Source organism: Triplophysa dalaica, chromosome 22, assembly GCF_015846415.1.
Source record: "Triplophysa dalaica isolate WHDGS20190420 chromosome 22, ASM1584641v1, whole genome shotgun sequence".
NCBI lineage: Eukaryota > Metazoa > Chordata > Actinopteri > Cypriniformes > Nemacheilidae > Triplophysa > Triplophysa dalaica.
In genome coordinates, this window is record NC_079563.1 from 15,476,503 (window position 1) to 15,498,011 (window position 21,509).

Genomic DNA, 21,509 nt, shown 5'->3' on the forward strand with positions numbered 1-21,509 from the left:
TCGGGTTAGTTCAAAACAAAGTAAAATGCAAACAAGACAAGTAACAAAGAGAAGTACAAAAATTTATTGCAGTATTTGCTCCTCCACACATGCTTGGGGTCCCTTTTCCCGCCGTGGGGTTTAGAGACTCGGACCCTGACCCAGTACATCAAAATCTACATTTACAAAAACCTCCCTTTCATGTAGGCAACAGATACTGCATGCTCTGCTTTCAACCGAATAAATTATGTCCAGGAGACTCCATTTTACAGCACAGTAACCAAAAGAATAAAACAAAGCAGAGGAGATGTTTAAAAGTTTATTTCCCTGGAAACTGAGCTAAGCTAAAGAAATCCAGCGGGTGCTAGGTTAAACTCCAAGGTCACTTTATTAAGAACATCAACAGACTAATTTCCAACATTCACTGTAGGTTTATTTCTTTAAACAGATTTTTTTTGTCAGAGATATAAACATTTTTCGCTTCCGTTTTTTTGTTAAACTATAATACAGTGGGGGAAAAAATTCAAACAACCAAGTTGCTGCACAACAGCGAAGGAGCTCCCAAACGATTATTTCATTTCCGTTTAACTTAAAAGATGTACAGGATCCACATCTACAATTCAGACCACACTTTTAAAACCACTTTTAAAATTGTGTCAATTCGGCCAGTTCCACGTCGGATCTTAAAATCGGTCTGTAATACTCTTTTCTTTCACACTTAGTTTACAAAAAGCTGAATCCTGATAAAGTTTGGCTGCTGAGAGTTTGTCGAGTGTAACAGTTCCAGAGTTATTACAGATTTAATTAGCTGGAAGTTCCTTCCTTGGCTGCGTACAGTGAACGTAAAGTATGCACCATTTTATTGGTCAGTTTGTGCGCGCTTGTCAAGGCAATTTTCTTGTAGATAATGTCGGACTCCTTTATATTGTCCACCCAAGGCACCTGTTTTCGTCCGTCGCGTTTCTTAGCTTTTGCCCAGGTGCCCGAGTAGGAGCCGGCCATCCAGTGAACGCTGTAGCCTGTACTCGTTTTCTGAATGACACGCGCTATCTGCGGCCGGTCCTTATATTTAGGACAGTAGATAGCGATGACGTCCATGGCTTCAACGGTTTTGTTCATATGACCTGATGCTACCGCCGAATCTCCACCTTTCCTTGATCGCCGTGATGACTAGAGGAGATAATAAATGGACAGATGTAAGCGATAAACACACAAACGCAAATATAAGACTTGTTGAGCACTGGATCCGGGTTGTTCTCACCCCTGGGGTCTTTTCGTCTGCATCACTGTCGTCGTCGTACGAATCAGTAGCGTGATTCTTGGGACTGGATGCTCCTAGCAGAGCAGTGATGGCTTTATTTCTTGCGTGGCTGCTGGCTGAAGCTTCTCCCTCTTCATCTTCCTCGTCTGGGTCCAAGTGCTCCATCAGTACCTTAAACTAAAGAGTAGACCAGAGTTACAATATGATTTCGGTTGGGATCCTCATTTCAAATATCATGTAAACAATAATGGGGTTCGTTGCAAATCTTACATCTAAATACTGTCTGACGATCCTCCTCTTGGCGTCGTACGTGAGATCTGCATTGGACAAGTTGTTGGTCAGGTAATCCATTGTCTGCCGTGGGTTGAAATGCACATTGGCCTTCCGGTTTACAGCCTTGTCGTACACTTTTGCAGATTCCGTAGGCGAGTACTTCTGAATTTTACTGCAAGAAAAAACACAAACACATCAACAAACCTGATGTGTAGTTATATCAATTAAAGTGTATTAATGCATCTGGTTTCACACTAACCTATCAGAGAAGCCGTAGAGGTTCTTAAGGTGCTGCTTGAGCATCAGAAGAAGCAGGATACCCTGAGACGCGCTCGCGAAATCTAGCAGGGGAATCGGGTTGTCAGGGAGATGCTGCATCACTTTGTCGACATCCTCGAGGTCCGAATCGAAGTCCGAGTCCACCGGCCCAGCTTGCTTGGGTTTCTTCGGCCGACGGATGACATCGTCATCACTACTGTCGCTGGTGCTTGCCCTGCTGCTCTCATCTTCATCTTCCTCAGAGCCGCATCTTTTCCCTCTCTTCTTTTTCTTCTTCTTCTTCTTTTCTCGTTGTCTTGGCTCTTTCAGCAAAGACTGGAAGAAAAGAGGAGACCGTTTTGTAGAGTCTGAATTCAGCCAAAACCGAAAATTGTCGCAAAATAAGATGTTCGACAGGATGTCAGCATCATACCTCTTTAAAAGACTGCATCAGGTTGCTGCCGGACACAGACAGTGTGATGTCTACATGATGCATGATAAACAGCGGCTCGTCCTGACTCTGATAAGGGAAGGTGGCCAGATTGTCCGCAACAAACAAAAGCATGTTCACGTCTGACTTCTTCATGAAAACAAAAGAAAACATTATTAGACATCTCCAAAACACAGAAAGAATAAGTGTACACTAGAAAGCATGACTATAGCAACAGAAGTGAATTTTAGATAGATAAATAAACATTTTTTTTATATCAATTATTATTATTAATCATCTTATTACTGTTAATCTGTGACCATTTGTCACATCATATCTTACAACATTCCTTAACCGCAATGAAATATTTCACCACCTTCAGTTAATTGAAGAAAAGACTAAAGCAAACAAACAAGCCACTAACCGAACTGTCGTCAAACAGGTTAAGCAGTGAGATGAGGAAAGCCCTTCGGTGTTGTCTGTTGCCTCGCACCATGCTGTAGAGATGAGAACACAGTGCCCCGCTTGTCTCATCCTGTCGGAAGCCCCTGACCACCGTCTTCTGAGAACCCACGATGGCTTGTTGTACCTGATAGGACATTTTCAACCCCGCCACGGCCTTCATCTGTTTCAGAGACACGCAACTGTTATTTCACATTCAATTGGGTCGCATCACACAACACAGACTGCAGCTTTTCAGATCCACTCACGTGAATGAATCCGCTGTATTTCTTATCAATCTCTACGAGTTGTAGATCGGATTTATTCCTCATTGTGGGTTCGGAATCCGTTCCCATGGCGATAAGATATGGAACACACTGATGGAGGAATGAATCGAAAATTAAACATTTTCATATAAGGGATTTCAGAGATTTTGCGTGGCGAGTACGCACCTGTACGGGGTGAACGAGGCCCTGGTTGAGAGTCAGAGCGATGACGTTTAGGGCGAAGTGCCGTACGCTGGACTGCGTGTGGAAGAAACACTCCAACACCTGCTTGAGGTAGAGTTGCATGATGGAACTGCTCATGCCAGACGAGATGTCGCCCATCTCCTTCAGGTCCTCCTGCTTGGCCATTTTCTTCCCTGCAGGGATCAGGGAAACGGAATAAGCAGGTAGAATAAACAATTTTAAGTGTACAATAAATGTCAAGTGATTTGACTGGAGCTCAAAAGAGGATTTATTTTACTAAGCCCCTATGCGCCCTCTTGTGGACAAACCATTATTAAAAAACAACATGCTGCCAAATGGCTAAAATACAAGAACACAGACAGAACCAGTGCTAGATCTTCTGCTTCAAAGCTGGACGGAGACAATCACTCACACTCCCTATCGGCCTCTTGCATGCGCGAGTCCTCCTCCTGCAGGTACATCTGCAGGTTTTTCAGCACCTGGATCTTCAGGTTCACAGATGTCTTCCTGTCAGCCATGAGAGTGTTGTAAGGGTTTTTAATATCTGGAGAAAACATCAACTCTGGGTGCTGGATGCACAGGAACCCTGGAAAAGAAAAAGATGACAGTTTTGATCATATTGAAGACGACATCAACAACTTGAGGGATGATGGAGCAGATATTTACCTAAACCTATGATGGCCTTAGTCTGCACCTCCTCGTCCTCATTCTTAGTGAAATACAGTAGCAGCTCCATCACTTTGTCTTTTATGACCACCTGAGCGAGAAAAAGAACACATGCAGACATATAAGAAGGTCAAACTCATGAAAGCAAGCCAAGGGCAGATAAAAAGATATTTCCCTATACAAGAGAGAAGTGTGTTTTTTTGCATTTTGATATTTACATAACGGTCTATAACAATTCCCCCTGCTATTATACATGCCAGTCATTTTCTTTTCTTTTTCACATTTCAAAATTGACTTGGACATTATCTTGAAAGGTTTCATTAGATAAAAAATAAGATACATGAACTATAACTTTTGACCATCAAGGAACAAACCTTATTACTGCCTTTAAACTCTTCTTGGTCAAAGTCAAAGTGTCTGCACAGTGCTCCCACAGTAAACAGTGACCGCAACAGCGCTGGTTTATTTGATACCAGAACGCTGCTGTTTGGATCTTCCTGATGCTGTAACTTCAGCTTGTTCAGCGCTCCTTTAATATAAAGAACAATTTCTCAGGATCAGAGAATCAAACAATAATGCTGAAGGGTCTCGTAAATGTTGTTATAATTTACTCACCATAGTATCGATTAAAACAAGCCCAGACAAACTTAAAGTTATGGGTGACCTTATTGACAACAGCGCCGAGACAACTTACGCAGTGCTGCACAACCTATGGAAAACATGCAGGTTGAACCATGGGGCTTCTGGTGCACAAACAAGCAGAACATAATCATGGTTGCTTTAGCTCAACTTACCGTCATGCCGTATTTGATGATGAGCTTCATAAGATCTTCTTCGATGGTGGTGAGGAAGGTTTCACTCGGATGATCCATCAAAGGAATCACAAGCTCCAGGATTTTTGCCACATTGCAGATCACCATGAAATCACTTTGACTCTGTAGAAATACACACAGTTTTATAAGTGAAGTCATTTTCCTGTGTTGAAGCTCAGAGACGACTGTAAGACAGACACTTGTAACCCTGATTTCCCCAAAATATACATTTTCAGTATATTTACTTTTAGTCCCAGCCAACCTTTATGCATTACATCATATAATTTTGATCATTTTCAATTATTTATAAAATAAATAAAAAGTACATTTTTCTTTAAGTTTAGTACTGGAGTCTTGTGAAAATATTTCACTTCAGTGTTTATTTTATTTTGGCGAACATTTATTTCACTTTTTTCTTACACCACATCCAAGTTTGATAGCCAATCAGAAGAGAGTGTGGGCGGAGCTCTGCAAGCACACCACTGTCCCACACTCGCATAGAAAACGGGGAGTACATGATCGAATTAATAAATTAAATAATTTAATATGATTAAAAGAAAATTCATGTTGTTGACTGACAAATTCTGTGTGTTAAAATGGAATTGTTTGTTTGAGTTTGAGCTTGTTTTCTGTGATTCAGTTACGACATCTGTGGTAAATAATCCGCTGCAGCTATTCACGCAACGCACAAAAGTAAATTATCAAATGAGATCTTCTGTGGGCAGAGCTGTCAGTTACCACGTCACAGTAAGAAAAAACGTTTTAAAAACACTATTCAGTATTGACATTGTGGCTGCTTAGGACATAAATTAAATATGAAAACACAATCAGGCAGTAGCACAGTTAATGTACATTCACAAGTTTACAACTAGGTGGCAGCACAACATCACTTATAAACAGACCAGCTTATACTACTTACATTACACTTTGTAGTGAGGTAGGGCTGCATAGTCATGGCGTGTTTCACCATCAGCTGAGGTCGGATTTTGCTGAAAAGATACAGTGTGGTGATACACGCCACCAGGTTCGATGCCAGCCCCTTGTTGTCACCATCTGTGGAGGAACAAGAAAAATTCACTGTGCATCCAGAAACTGTTTAGAAAACTTCATGTTAAAGAAAAGTAAGTGCCGTACCAGCGAGAGATTCCTCGTATTTGATAATATGCTCCACCAGACTGTCCACCAGCTGAACACAAGCCTTCCTGGCCGGTTTGTAGGAAGCGTCCTCTTCTGTCTTCAGCAGCTGTGACAACAGATCGCATTAATATTTGGAGTACACATTTATATTTTGAACCACACTATTTACAGTACACAGTGACAATCCTTCTGCGATAATTGAAGCATTCCATATATCCCACAATATATATCCCTCCTTTCGGTTGCTGGCATGTCTATTACACACAATTTCTAAAATGTGCTCAAACTACGGAGTAATTGGTACAAGCTATAAAAACTGCTTGTGAACCATGAAGAAACAACTCACATTCTGCAGCAGCTGCTCGAACCAGTCATAACCCGAATCTCTGCATGCAGCGACCTGAGCAGAAATTATTCAAGTCAGAAGAGCCGTAATGTGACCAGAGACTGACGTTTTAAACATCATGTGTCAATCTCATGAGGTCATCGTTTCTTTCTGCACATTCTTACCACATCCGTGATGTTGAGAATCTTTCGAGTCATGGCCTCTTTATCGTGATTCGGCGTGGGGGTAAACCACAGTTTCTGAAACGTCTCGTTCACCAATTTCTGTAGAAAACATTATAAATATTAAAACGAAGAAATTGATGAAACGGTAAACAACTAGATTTAAAAGTAAATGAGATGCCCAGAAATGGAAACATATGAATCCAAACCTTGATGCCTTCCTCATCATTGACTCTTCTGATCATCTTGACACACATTTCAGTAACCTTGTTGAAGGTGGGCTGCTCCAGACAGATGTCTCGCAGGATTTTAATAACCCTCTTCCTCACACTGATGCCTGTGTCCTGAAGAAAGCATACAAACCGCACACATCAGCCTGCGTCATCGATTTTTTGCTGACTAGAAAATGTATAAAAATCTCTAACAGGTCAACTAAGTTTAACTTCACGTATATTTTTGTGCTCAGACTTAATCTGTAAAGTGAGAGACTGGCTTTCAGAAAAAATTGGGTTCTTTATCTTAAGAACAGTGAGAAATTTAAGGGTTGTCACATTAAAATGTATTATTATTATTATTATGTAACTGATAATGCAATTTAAGTACAGTACATATCAGACTGTTGGTTGAAGCTGTGACCTTTGACCTCAACAACAGCTAAGTTTGTGTATATGTTCAAAGAAGGGGTACAAACCAGGATCCGCTCGATCAACATGTCATAATACTGTTCGGTTAGCTGCGGTCGGCTCAGTACAAACCGGCCCAACAGCTCCACTGCAGCCTCTCTAACACTGGTGGAGTTATCCATCAATCGCCCGTGAACTCCTCGCTGCATGTCCAACTGCACACAGACAACAGTTTTAAACCCTGATCCCACTGCGTATCGATACAATCGAAACAAGGAAAAGCTTCAGGTTTATTCCCACTTCAAAAAATGCACTCACCCGGGCCAGAATGCTGGGATCCACCGCAACGACTTCAGAAAGACATTTCATCGCTTTTGTTCTCACTGCGATGGCACTTTCACCGAGGACTCTCAAGATCTACAGCAGAGAAGTTTATTATGGTCACTTGTTTTGTGCATTGTGAAAATATATAAACAGAAATGTAATGATTCTCACCTGTGTGAGATAAATATCAAAGCTCTGTGCAAACGGCCTCATAGAGGCCAGATATCGCACGATAAGACACGAGTCCTCATAGTCCACAGTATCCGAGTTTCTGCGCATAACAAGTGACAGGTGTGAAAATATCACCAAACGTAACATTTTCTGTAAGCAAACATTCAGGATGAAAGCAAACACAAGCTGTTAAAAGATGTCATTTTTGCACGAACGGTCAAACAGATAGCCCCGCCCCTAAAAGCACACCATTGATTGAATAACTTACTCCTATGAATGGCTTACGTGTTTGCAAACTCTAATAAGAAAAAATATGAAAAAGCTAAAAGAAGGGACATAAAACAGAGTAGCTTTTGTGTTGAAAAACGCTAATGGTTGTACCTTAGTGAGCTAAACTTTGATGGTGCAGTCTTGACAACAGACCGGAGGAACTTCTTGCGGGCTTCGGCTTTCTGCATGATCTCACTAGTAGACTCGATGTCCTTGGCATGATGCTGCCCGTCGGACGAGTCATCGTCTCTATGAGATTTCATAGCTTTCTCCGTTTCCATGCTGGTGTCCCTGAACCACTGTGCGATGTAGAACTTGCGTGCAAACTGTTGGACAGGAAGGACTCCCAATAAACATCATACATCCATTTCTTGATCATTTCATACTGTTCAATGGGGTTGTGTGACGATCAGTCGCCATGTTTCCGTGAAAAAAACCCCACTACTTTAAAAACTCCTTTCTCACCACAAGAGATGGATCAGTCTCCATGTTCTCTTCCAGGTAACTCAACAGAGCCTTCTGTAGCTGCTGAATCTCATCGCTGCCAGAACTCTATGAAACACAACCATACGTAGCATCAACATCAGCTTCGTTCAAGACCAAAAAGGATGACACAGTTGGACGGAGCCTTATGTCACCTCTCCTAGGATACGGTCGATGGAGCGCTGGTCCATTTGGCTGGTCACTGCATCTTTGCGAAGACGTGCGGCCACGGTGCCCAGATAATCCAAAGAAGCCACCCTCAAAGCCATCTCTGTTTGCTTATTACTAAACTGGTGAACCTATGCACAAAAATCCAAAATTTACTGTAAAAACAACACTATGCAAATGTCAACACTTCTGAACTGAACTAAAACCATCTGTCTGTGAATATCAAATTAAGAACTTACCAGTAGCCTTCCCAGAAGGCTTAGTAGCAGCTCTGCAGCGGGCCAATCGGGTTTATTCACAGTGGACAGAAGATCCTGAACAAAGTTTTCAAACAGCGGCCTGTAGTCATCTTCGCCCTGCTTACTACCGCACCTTTAATAAAAACAGAAAGTGCACATAAGGATTTAGATTTGTGATTGAAAACGAAAAACACTATTTTTGTTTATAACAGTCTACAGTGTAGAGAAACAGTAAAGAACAAAAATGAAAACCAAAAAACTTGAATCAATTCAACAATTACATTACGAAAAGTGCTGAAATTTTTTGACAGAAAAGAAAAAAGCACGCAGACAAATAGAAATGTGTATATTTAGTTCAACATTTTTCAAAATAAACAATAGGGGGCAGGAATATTTGAAGGGGTGATTTCTGTGTAGGACTCTTACTTTTTGAGGAAAACGGAGAGGAAGTTTTGTGCTGTTCTCATTGCGGTCTCATAGAAGTTTGTGATTAGTACATCCTTATCAAACTGAAAAAAAGACATATCATAATAAAATGAGAACATTGTATGTATACTAGCTAAGAAAAGTATAGCATGTTTATATTTGAATCACAAAGCAAATCTACAGCAAATCTATGGAGATTTTCAATTGTGAACAATTACTGTACATCTACAGAGACACTTACAAGTATGTTATAAAGCACAAAAACAACCCGTACCTTCCTGTCACTTTCATCATCTGAATCTTTCTCATTAGGCAGATGGACCACACACTGAATGAGCTGTAGAACTAGGGCTGTTACCATCTGAATGTATATGGGCTCCCCATCCTTATCACTGCTGTTCAGTCTAAACACAAGATATCATAAATACACACGCTCAAAAAAAGACTGTTAAATAGCAGATCGGACCAGTGCAGCTACCTGAAGTTTCTTAAGTTTCTCTTGCTGGTTGGCAGACGGGCGAGAGAGGTGAAGATCTCTTCTAGGATCAGCTGTCTGTGTTTTTCATATCTAGAGAACACCTGGAAGTTGCACAGCACAGAGGCGTTAGGCACTGTTAGCACAGTGTAGCGTAAACAAACAGCCTTATACTTACAGCCGTCACCAGCTTAATGGCACAAAGCTGCAGCTCGCTCACGTTCTCAACAAAAAAAGGTGTGATGCCCAGCGACGAGACCTGTGGGGAGAAATTAAAGTATGCGTTTACACTACTATATGTGATCTGATTCAAAATAAATGAAATCACGTCTGGGAAAGAAGCAGTCAGGTATCTCACCTGAAGGATGGTCGTGTCTGTCATCAACTGAATCTCAAGCAGTTCAGAAATGTTGCTGATAACGTCACATACTTTATTGTAAAGCATGACGGTTACTCTCTGCTTGTGCGTTGAGCACTTTGCTCGCTTGGCTTTCGAGCTGAGCATTCCTCCTGCAGGAGAGCCAGACAAGAATTCAGTATTGACAACATACTTTACATCTACAAGCAATAAACTATGTGTGACACACATTAGCATCACATATATTTTCCCGACAATTACAGCAAAATGCCAATCAGAACCGAAAATATTTTTTTAGGAAGTCACGTTGAGTAGGACTATGGACCAACGAGATTGTACATTCTTGCTTGCTTGGGACACTGACCTCCATGAGGGTCCACCCTGTAGACGGGGTCGTACTGCGGATACAACGTGTTCTGTAGATGGAACTTTGTGTACTGTAAGATCCTCTCTATAACATCCTCGATGTACACAGCCTTCGGCATCCGCACGGAGTTCATGATGTTAAGAGCCGTCAGACAAGCGTCAGCAGATTTTGTGACTCGTTCCATTATGAGGTCACGCCACAATCGTTCCTCATCATCCCTGTCGTTGCCCTGAAACCACAAAAACTGTGTCAGTAAGAGTCAACTGCAGGGACCTTCTGCAGGCGAAACCTCAACGATACTCACGTGATTCATGAGGGTGGAGAGCTTTGCACCATCCTGAATGTTTTTCTCTAAAATACTTTGGACCTTCACTAACTTATCAGATGGAATCTGAGAAGAAAAGCAGTTAAGGGTTAAAAGAAAGAAAATATAAAGACAGTTCCGTCCATTCCAGCAGAGACAAGATGCCATCCCACCTTATGCATGATGCCCATGGCCTTTATTTTGGCAGATTCGCTGCTTAATTCTGAGAGCTGCTGTTTTCCGAGCAGTAACTCCTGAGGGATCTCATCATCATCTGCAGATGTAGAAGAGCAAACATCTGGTTCATTAAGCTGGCAGGTTTGGCTGTGGGTTAAGACACCCTCACACAGCAATCTTAGATGTCACTGTGATAAAGCAATGATTGCTACACTTTCTGCATGTACCTAATGATGTGAAGTCAACATCTTCAAGGTTTTCAAGAATATTGTCAACACTGGTGGAAAACCTCTTGAATGTGGATGAGTCCATCATTTCTGTTGAGAGGAAATGAGAGTTAATAGTTTGTTATACGTTATAATGTGTTATGCTAATAAGAAACATCAAACGTACCGTCCTGAGTCAATTTGGGCTCGTAGGCTTTTCTCTTTTTTAGTTTTTCCTTTTTCTTCAACTTCCTGGCAACTAAATTTGAAGTTTAGATGTCAACAGTCAGGGTTATGCCATTTTCACATTTCATACGTTTTGAATAAGGAAACATCTACCAACATTAATCGACAAAGCACCTGTCATTAGTGCTATCTAACATGATGGGTCACTTACGGTCACTTAAGCTAGGTGGCGGCGTGTCCTCGTCAGAGTCCTCTGGGCTCCGGTCTCTGTGTCGATTGCCTGAGCTTTTCCGACTGTCGTGATGTCCTCCGCTCCGCCTATGATCTCCAGAACCCTTCCGGTCCTTTTCTTCATTCTCCAACGTTCTGTCCTTGTCTCTTTTCGAACGCTTTGGGGTGACTGAAATTCAGAGGAATCCGAAAAATTCAATGAACATTTGTAGAAATTGCTAATACCCAGACATAGGATACCATGTCAGGATTTATCGGCTACAAAACTAAATGTATTAATAGACTAACAGGCATCAGGAACAGGGGTTGGATGTTGATTAAAATTTTTCAGTATTAATGTTGACAAAGAACTGTAACCTACATAACAAGCAGTAAAGAAAACTTGTGAAAAGAGTGTGAAAAGGACCTTAAAAAATAAATTATTCATGATAAACTTACACGCTTCAGAATCGTTGTCTTCATTTGAGCTGACCTCAGCATACTTGGGCTTGTCGTTGGTAGCGCTGCGTCTGCGTTTATTCACCTTTACTCTCTCACACAATGGCAAACTGGAGTCCATTTCTGCCAGGACATTAGGAAAGTCATTCAAAAATGAACCACCAAAGCCCCCTAACAAGAGGTTTGCTCGGCTTCCATGCAAATATTTTAAACCCAAATTAGACAGCACATAATTAACTGCACAACAATTTCAACACCCTCCAGCTGTCAAATACCAAACCATATTTCGAACAAGATTCAAAACAATGACTCACCTGAGAATGATTTGCTGTAAGCCTTGCTCTTGCTTGGTCTGCGTGAATTACTGATAATCCTCTGGACCTCATCGATGGAAAGTTTCTTTAGAACGACAACAGGTTTAGCGCCCCTGTTTACTTCCTCTACTAGGTTCAGTTTCTCCAGTTTCACACGTGGCTCGGGAAAACACTCTATAGACCGCTGCACATCCGACATCACTTTTCCATCTTTGTCTCGTTTCAATTTAGGAATGACAAAGTTCTTTAATGCACTTGATTTGCCTCCCAGCAGGTAGTTGGGAAATTCTGCCATCTTGGATTCTGACGGTGGTTTATGTCCGTCAATCCGGTTCTTGATGTCACCGCTACGCTTCTCGTCTTTGTTGTTAGGAGATTTAAGAACTGGCTTCTCAGATTTTATTTTGGATTCTCCTCCTCTCCGGGGTTCCTGCTTCACTCGAGGACTGTCAGGTCGCGAGCGCTGCTCAGGAGACCGTTTGTCCCTGTGCTCTGTTGATTCTGTGTTTTTGTGTTTCCTTTCTCGGTCCTTGTCCCTGTCTCGTTCTTTGTCACGATTCCTCTCTCGGTCTTTGTCTCTTTCTCTCTCTCGTTCCTTCACCCGTTCCTTGTCCCGATCTTTCACTCGTTCCTTGTCCCGATCTTTCACCCGCTCCTTGTCCCGATCCATCACCCGTTCCTTGTCCCGATCTTTCACCCGCTCCTTGTCTTGATCCATCACCCTTTCCTTGTCCCGATCCTTCACCCGTTCCTTGTCCCGGTCCATCTCCTGTACCTTATCCTGATCCATCTCCTGTTCTTTCACCTGTTCCTTCACCCGTTCCTTGTCCCGATCCATCTCCCGCTCCTTCTCCTGCTCTTTGCCCCTATCTCTATCCCGTTCCTTCTCTCGACTGTGCTCCACCCGGCTGGATGATTTAGACGTGTCCGGTTTGCGAATTTTGGAGCCTTCATTGTCCCTGTCCCGATCTCTGTGCCGTTCCTCTTTACTCTCTTGAGTAGCCTCCAATCGCCCCTCATGTTTCCGTGAGCTTTCATGACTTCTTCCCTCAGTTCTTACTTTGTCAGGCTTCCCGTCATGTCTGTGCTTGGAAAGATCAGATCTCTTTTCCGAACTTGTTTTGCTGGAGATCTCCCTGCGGTGGTCGTGCTTGTTTTTGGGAGTCTCCGGTCGCCCTTCCGACGTGGTTTTCTGTGGCGTTTTGATAACCTCGGGTCGGCCATCTACTGGCCGCTGCACCTCTCCATCTGTCTTGGATTTCAGCCGCAAGACCCCTGTGGATTCCGAGCCGTCCTCCGGCAGACGTTGAGCCTCTGTTGCAGGAACGGGACAGGAGTCTAGCGGCCCTTCCACCCTGCCGGCTTGCTGCAGGTCGATACTGACCATCAGGGCAGGCCGGCTGGCTCCATTGCTAGCAGCACAAGCCTCTTGAGGTACCAGTTTGTTTCCAGCATTACAACCACCTCCCACCCCAGGTGTCCCTGAAGCGCCTGCGGTGCCCCCAGCCCCTGGTTCCTGAGGGTATGAATCTTGTTTTCTCTTCTTCAAAGGTTTGTCTGTAGAGTTAGAAAACCACAAGTTAGAAGTTTTTAGATTTGTTCAGTAATAAACCAACCACATAAATAGCAAACATAAACCAAACCAACACACCTTTATCTTGAACTTCTTTGGAGCACCGTTCTCGTTCGATAGCGGATTCCCTCTCGATTCTTTCTATCTCTGCTAGAGCATCCAATTCTGCCTCATCGTAGGGGGTTCCACTAACTACCCCGGGTTGCTTGGCTGCAAGTGCCCCCGTGTTTTGTAGTACAGGAACCTGCTGGTAGCCCGACTGCTCCGCCGGGAGACACTGGCCCACAGTCAGCCGCTCCTGGGGGTTCCGCTGGAACGGTACGCTACCGCACGACAGCTCGTTTTCGGCGTCAGAGCTGTGCTCTACGGCTTGCAACGACTCTGCTGTCTGCTCCGTTTCGGCAGACTTCACACGAGACAACTTTATCGTAAGCTTGGTTGAGTCTTTTGTGGGGGAGCTGACAATATCATACATGGCACCTTTACCTCCCTCCTCTTTCATGAGTTTTTTTTGCTTCTTTTTGCGTTCGGGGGAGTCCAAGAGGAGGTCAGGAGCAGCATCTCTTGGGGAGGTATAGGGTGGAGGAGACTGAAGAATCAGGGGAGGGCGAGAACCGACTGAAATTTAAACACAAAAATTACACTTTGCATTACACAGCATTGTGTGACACTATGACATTACAAGCCGGTTTCTTATATATTTGTTGTTTAAACTGATACATTATTTGGAAACTAAAAATGCATGAATGTCTGGATGTATTATGTCCAACAATATGCCACATGGATTCAGATAATTTTGCATATAATTTTGACATTTCTTTATTTATAATTCAAAATCTATAACAACTCTTTAAGGGCAGTGTTCCAAAAACTTCAATGCACCTTTCGGAGTTCCTTCACTTCCAGTAGGAGAGCAGACAGAACGAACAGGAAAGGATGCATTTCTCAAAGCTGGGTCACTCTCCTTTGAACACAGATAACAAGATCAAGACCTAATCAATTGAAAGCAGCTATTTTGCAAAAAATGCATGTCAGCTTTGTCAAGCACCCACATCATTTCCAAGCCTCTGGACGATGTTGATGTACTCATCATTGGAGCAATGCCTCGAGTTATGATTGGAGCCGGACACTTGCGCAGAGACCTTGTTGTCATGGATGTTTCTCATTCCACTAGGAACTACAGGACTGGATACAGACACTGCGACAAAAAGCAACATACACTCATCCCTTGATTTTGTGTGAACAGAAGCATGCCTTTCAAAGCAAAATAAAAAAATATCAGCATATTCGAATATGTATTCGAATATAATCTGAATTCCCATCTCAAATAGTCTTTAAGTGACATCATTCAGACAAATCAAGTAAAATATTCACTTTGAGATTATCAAAGACACTCTTTCTTGAGCCTTAAGAGCTTTGTAATGACATTAAAAACTAAGAGAATCCTCCTTAGGTTTCACACAATGTTCTTATAGGAGAGGAGAACGTGGACTCACCTTGCTGGATCTGTTGGTGTTGAGAGTAGCTGGGTGGGTGACTATACTGAATGTAGTCTGCGGGGCTCTGTGGGGCGTATGGGCTGGGCACTGGACTGTTCTGCTGGGGCATGTACCTGGTACCAGAACCCGGCTGAGATTGAACGAATCTGCTGTCAAGGAAGAGAAGAACTGGTCAATATATGTAAAATAAATGTAAATGAGAAAATACTATCTTGCTATGTTTTGTTATCGATAACAATTCATATAGTGCAGGGCTCCACACTACAAGCAAATTTTCGAGACAGCGCAAGCATTTTTTACAAGTACTCGCACATGTGCGACCTGCAAATTAGGAATTTCTTCTAGTTGTTATTTCATGTGGAAAGACGAGTAGAACACGAGCCAGCCACTGGTGCATGCCGGTGTGATAGTCAACTGTGCGGGTCACTTGTGTCACTGATGTTTCCCGCTGCTGTCCAACACAATTCAGGTTGTCATTAACAAGTTTACACACACACAACGTGAGTGCATAACTACGAGTCGCTGTTTGCTATTGCCAGATTTTCTGAGCATGAGAACGAACGATTTGATATATGAGAGCACAGAGAGGTTCAGGAAAATGTAATTTATCTGTAGATTACTTGAGACAGCACTGGATAATTTCATATCCATTCACAGCAAGAACGAACGACAGTGGAATGCTTTTGTTAAGTTTTATTTGACGTTATATTTACATGTGTTGTGATCACCATGAAAAGTGTCCTTAATACACACAAAAAAATAATCTTAAGAATGTAATAACATAAGACGTTTCTTATGTTTCATTTTCCTTCAATGTGTAACAATGTTAACAACTAAATACATACTTTTTGACAAGCACAATTTCTGTTGGTTCAAATGAATTCAGATATCAGTCTTTCTATTTAGCACTAATCAATAACAAATGTTCTCTGTAGACTCTGCCTCTTTTTAAATAAGCAGAACCAAATCTGCTGTCGTCATGTACCTTATATTTTAGTATCAGTAATACAGTTGTGAATAATATTGTAATAATAAAGCCCCTAAATTTTTGCTAAAGTCAGGGGCTACAGTGCTCCTCCTAAAAAAAGTTAGTCTGGAGCCCTGAAGTTTATTTAAAAAACACAAATAAACACAACAATAGTTGTCCACTGTGCTGTACAGAGGATAAATATAACAAATAAATATTGAAAAAACAAAGCTAAAGAGAAAATGCTATTTCATTGGTATTACCATTTCACCTTACAGGGATACTTCACCCAAAAAATTAAACTATGTCATCAATTACTCCCCTTTGGAGTTGTTCCAAATCTGTATAAATTCTTTGTTCTGATGAACACAGAGACAAAGACATTTATACAGATTTGGACCAACTTGAAGGTGAATGATGACAGAATTTTCATTTTTGGGTGAAGTATCCTTTAATAAACCCAAAAAACTGAAGCAATACCTGGGAGGGCTCGGACTTATAGTGGTTTGCTGGTAGTTTGATGCCGGGCTTCCGTGCATTGAATTTTGAGGCATCTTGTAGGATGGTATCATTGGCTGTTGCATTAAACCTACAGCAGAATAAAATTCAGAAATCAATGCGTTGCTTGCAAATGATACTTAAAAATTGTCTTCATATGACAAATGAAAGATTGGACATGCTGCTTGATAAGATCACTACTACTGAAGATTACAAATAGTCTAAATATCTAAAAAAAAAAAAACGTAACTGTCAATAATATAGACTAAAGTAGCATTAATAATCTTGTAAAGAGGACCATGGCTGGACTAAATATTCCCCTAACGTTTCTTCTTACCGCCCTGAACCCCGTATCGGGTGGGCGTACTTTTCTCCCTGAAAACATTGGGGTTCCTGGACAGCACCGTCTGTAGCAGTAGAGGCACATCTCCCTCCGGGTCATCGCTGCCTAAGTTGTCCTTTAACTCTCTAGAAACAGAGAAAAATAAACATTTATCATATGACGTAACACATGCTATTAAACCGCATTTGTAAATCTTTGTTTACATGCCAAGCAAGTGCTTTCCTCCTAAATGAATCTTATTCTTCAGGAGGTGACGATAAACGTATTGAAAGAGATACCCACATGTGTTCGGTGGACACCTGATTGAGGCTGTGAGCCAGCTGAGACACAAGAGCATCGTCGCGGTGGGACAGCAGACAGTTGACCTCCTCTGCAATCCTCCCATTATACAGCAGGCTCTTAGTGGTGGTGGCAGGGAGAGGAGAAGGGAGGGGCAGCTGATTCAACACTGACAAATAAACAAAAAACAGTTTGTTTCTCACCCCATCAATACAGCCCACGCAAAACATATCCGTCATTTATTTTGGGCTCCCCGTTTCGATTGAGCCACAAGGAAAATGATTGCCACACAAATCAAATCCTTGTTCTATTGACTTCAAAAGTGTGTACGGATGTTACATCAGCAGAGCCGCAACAGGCAATGAAAACAGAGCATACATCAGTAGACTGTCTCAAGGCAAGTTTCAAAAGTGCAAACCACATTTTTTCACTTTTTGTTTTACAACAAAATAATTAAACTAGTAACACCCTGCTTAAAATTAAGTACTTTTACAAGACTTGCAAACATAACCCAATGATAACGTTGACTCACATGACCAGCAAAATAATCTTTTCTTATTCTTGGTACCTGCCCAAATTCTAAATACTTTCAGTTGAATTGTTCAAAACAAATGCACTTGTACACAAGAGATATGTGTTGAAATTAAACTGTTCATCAATCTTTCTGTTTCACATGATTTTTGTAAACACAAATTTGTTGGGCGAGTGCAACCGGTTGCGTGACTTTACTTACGGTCAGTGAGGCTTGCGATCCCAGCGAGAGTGGTGATAGGAACATGAGGCATATCCCCATTCATGCTGAAGAAGGGCAGGGAGCGCGCGTGGATGCACAGGTCGCTGCTCACTTATTTACCTTTACATCTTTTGCTGCACAAACAAGAGAACAAGATGACATCATCAGGGTCAGACATTATTGAGACAACATTTGATTTTTTCTTTTTTCAATAAATATTTCAAATTTCACATCCTATATATCGAAACACTCCCAGAATTAAATATTCCAGTCAATGCTTGAAATGCTCCACAAATCTGAAATGGGGAAACCTTTTTGTGAATCATATAAATATCTGAAGTTTTTCAAGTCAGGTTGTAATCTCACCAGCACTGTTTTATACATTGAACAAAAGACAAACCAAGCATGGCCACAACTACAAGCACATCTGCTCATCAAACTGCCTTTATTTTGTCATTGCCCTTCCCCCTTTGCTGCTATAACAGCCTGCAGTCCTTTAGAAAGGTTTCCCATCAGGGATCTGAACACTGCTGTGGGAGACACAGCTTTACAGCGGGGTCTTTCCCAGACCGTTGCAACGTGTTTAAAAGAAACTCAAGTTTGTCATCAGCTTCCATAATCCGAACGCTCCCCTTTCTGACCCAGCCAGGCATCCAACATCAATTCAATCCAAAAATGATGTGGATACCCAGGATTATAATGCTATAAATATAGGAGTTAGTGTGCAGAGCGATCCACCAACTCTACAGTTGACCCTTGCAAGTGTGTTCCCTTATCTGCTATATCAAAGTTACACATTTCAATAATATATTCAATAGATATACAAGAATATTCACATCAGCATAGACACACTTTTGTACAGAAATACACACTTACAAAGGACACACATAGGTAGGTATTAACCACATCACAGACTCATAAGGGTGCATCTATTGACACTCGGATTCTGACCCTTTATAGACAACACAGACAGAATGCTTTCAACATCCAGCCCCAGCTGATTTAATAAAAACGCAATAGCATTATAAACAAATATCTATCAATCTCTTCACGAATGTGATAAATATTCATTTCAAACCGTACTTACAGGATCAAAATTTATGAATCCTTTGTAAACACATAACTTTTACTTTCTATTTTCAGCGTGTTTTGGTGCTAAGCTAACTCAGCCTAGGCAGCATCTCATTCATTCATTCGCGTTTCATCTCGTCCGGACACGATTTTGCTGTTGTTAATATATTGTTTATTAGACCCAATTTGTGCTTTCGTTCAATCAAATTTGGTTTTAAAATGGATTTCCTATGAGTTTCTCAATACATGTCGAGGCAAGCGATATTAGCGTTGAATGTTTACTCCGGTTGTTTTGAAAAACATTTACTTTACAAGGTTTGATAACGTCGGGTAATGTTTATTTTGTTGTTCAATTTAAAAATATTAATTTATGCGCTGTTTGTTTACTTGATATGAATAATAATAACAAACAACGCATAACAGCATCTCAGGCAGCTAACACTCATGCTAACTCTGAGGACGGAGATATTAGCTCGAGTAAGATTTCTCTTCATAGCTTTCGTTTTATAAATGTCTTTTTTTGTTAAAGGTAAAGCTTTATTCCTCATTTATATAGCATTACTGGCTCCGAGTGTTTTCTGTAATCTCATTCAAGGTGATAGAATGCAAGCTTAATTTATCCCAATGTTTATTAAGGAATATTTCTATTATTTTGAGGTCATAGATAAATAGCAGTAAACAAACTACCCGGTTAGTTCACACAGAAACTCGTGTGATAATCTCCTTAAACGTGCAGACGTTCAGCTCCAGCTGCATGTACAGCACTTCAAATCTGAATAATTCATTTTCATTCATTTCACATGGCCTAGAAACACCAGCTAGTTTTGAATACACAGTAATTCTGTCTATAAACGGTAAGACTGGCAGACATATGACATCACATATAATAACAGATTGTCTCTAATTACCTATAGACAGGTATTTTACATGACACAGATGTAGTTTGTCTCAATGATATTTTTACTCTGACAGATGCTCAACGATGCTTCTCTAAAGTGAAAATACTGTATCCAATTATAATATTTTATGAATACATTTTTGAATAAATATGTTTTGCTCTGGGATAAACTATTGTTTATATGCAGTTCCTTAAAAGGGGAATCTTGTTTGTTTTGACAGATCAATATCCTCTAATGTGAGCATTGTCTATGCTGATGGTTAAGGTCTTGACTCTTAAAGATGTTCAATAAAGTTTGCACTAGGAATATTGAATGCTCTGATAATTGGTATGCAAGATTTATTCATGCAGGGGAGTATTTGTGTATTCTCCTATAAATGCTTATTAGGATCTTAAATAACATGGTGATGTGTATTCCTGATCTGCAGTTAAGTCTCAGGTGTTACTCCAATAAGACAGTATTGTTTACTTGTGAATAAGGATTTAAGAAACAAGTCTTGTCTGATCTAATACAGGGAATGTCAGGTTGGCACTATGAGGACAGTCGTTGCTCTGATAGATGGTGAATAAAGTATTGCTCCAAGTGGACAGAATTGTTTACTCTGGTAGAAAGTGAACAAGGTTTGCTCTAAGGAGGGAGTATTGTTTACTCGGATCTGAAGCTGCAGGCCTGTCTCGCGCTATCGCTGGTGTTTGGGTTCAGCTGCCCCCCTGCATGTCCGAACGACCACCCGAACCGGTTCGGTCCGTTTATTTGGTTCGTTTGGCCTTTGCTCACCCACCATCCGAACCGCGGATTCGCCCGCGGGCCTTCACGGCGGATCGGCACCGAGCTAACGCATGCTAACGCCGGACGACCATTCAAAAACACCGATAACATTTCGGAAAGTCCGAAGCACATCACCCGAAACCGGGCCACCTCGCTCTCCCGGTCGTAACCAGTGAAACAGCTCCAGTGCGTTTACCTGAGGCTTTGCTGTTGAAGGGTGAAGGTGGAGGGGTTCGGGCTCGGTGTGTCCCTCTCACAACAATAATCCGGGTCGCACCGCTTCCTCTCAATGCAAACATGAAGACTGACGGGCGGTACTCATTCCTCTCACCGGCGCTTACGGAAGATAGCGCTTTAGTCCGGTCGACGGTAGAAAGGATTTGGTGCCGAAAAGCTGCTGGGCGCTCATAAAAGAATCCACACAGACTCTCTCGCAGAACAAAATGCCGACCGGAAGCACTGCTGCAGGAATGACTCCCTCCACCGGCGCCGAACCAACCAGCAGCGACCCGCCGACTTCCGCCGCCTGCTCTCCTCCCCTTCCCTCCTTCTCCCATCCTCCGCTTCCCATCTCTGGTGTACCCTCTCATCACATCTGCTCTCCTCCATCCATCAGCTCAACTATTCCAACCGTTGCCTCCTTTACATCTCTTCTCTTCTTGACTCTCATCGCTACTCTGTCTCTCCTCCCCTCCACCTCTCACGCGTTTCCTTTCTGATATTTCAACTTTCAAGTGTTTCGAGGATTTTATTGACGAGGCAAATTGGCATACTATACAAACAAACACACAATACAAAATAATAGCATATATTAATATTTAGATTAGGGGAAATATAATGGGTAGGGTAATATGACACGCAAATAATTTTATAATCATGTGTAAA

General features: G+C 41.7%; 1 protein-coding gene across 4 annotated transcripts; it reads right to left on the reverse strand.

The window, feature by feature from the left end:
• Window positions 1-44: 44 nt before the first annotated feature.
• nipblb (NIPBL cohesin loading factor b) lies at window positions 45-21,277 on the reverse strand. 4 transcript variants are annotated; one of them, XM_056736394.1, is made up of 47 exons: window positions 20,821-21,277; window positions 17,887-18,020; window positions 17,157-17,322; window positions 16,899-16,999; window positions 16,514-16,622; window positions 15,064-15,212; window positions 14,620-14,765; window positions 14,450-14,531; window positions 13,646-14,185; window positions 11,995-13,551; window positions 11,681-11,803; window positions 11,223-11,411; window positions 11,013-11,084; window positions 10,847-10,936; window positions 10,616-10,716; window positions 10,443-10,529; window positions 10,136-10,367; window positions 9,772-9,923; window positions 9,592-9,672; window positions 9,417-9,517; window positions 9,213-9,342; window positions 8,939-9,021; window positions 8,513-8,645; window positions 8,261-8,404; window positions 8,088-8,174; window positions 7,734-7,948; window positions 7,353-7,452; window positions 7,176-7,274; window positions 6,926-7,072; window positions 6,444-6,578; window positions 6,238-6,336; window positions 6,074-6,127; window positions 5,725-5,833; window positions 5,510-5,643; window positions 4,573-4,713; window positions 4,394-4,487; window positions 4,153-4,307; window positions 3,779-3,869; window positions 3,525-3,698; window positions 3,095-3,285; window positions 2,912-3,019; window positions 2,626-2,826; window positions 2,205-2,351; window positions 1,773-2,107; window positions 1,511-1,685; window positions 1,241-1,417; window positions 45-1,149 (listed from the first exon to the last, which is right to left on the reverse strand). In XM_056736394.1, the coding sequence occupies exons 2-47, from the start codon at window positions 17,948-17,950 to the stop codon at window positions 784-786; spliced, it is 8,166 nt and encodes a 2,721-aa protein (XP_056592372.1). In that variant the 5' UTR covers window positions 17,951-18,020; window positions 20,821-21,277; the 3' UTR covers window positions 45-783. The 4 variants fall into 4 exon arrangements, with proteins under 4 accessions (XP_056592372.1, XP_056592371.1, XP_056592370.1 ...); XM_056736393.1 differs by having other exon boundaries at window positions 15,064-15,215; XM_056736392.1 differs by having other exon boundaries at window positions 16,869-16,999.
• Between the last annotated feature and the right edge of the window lie 232 nt (window positions 21,278-21,509).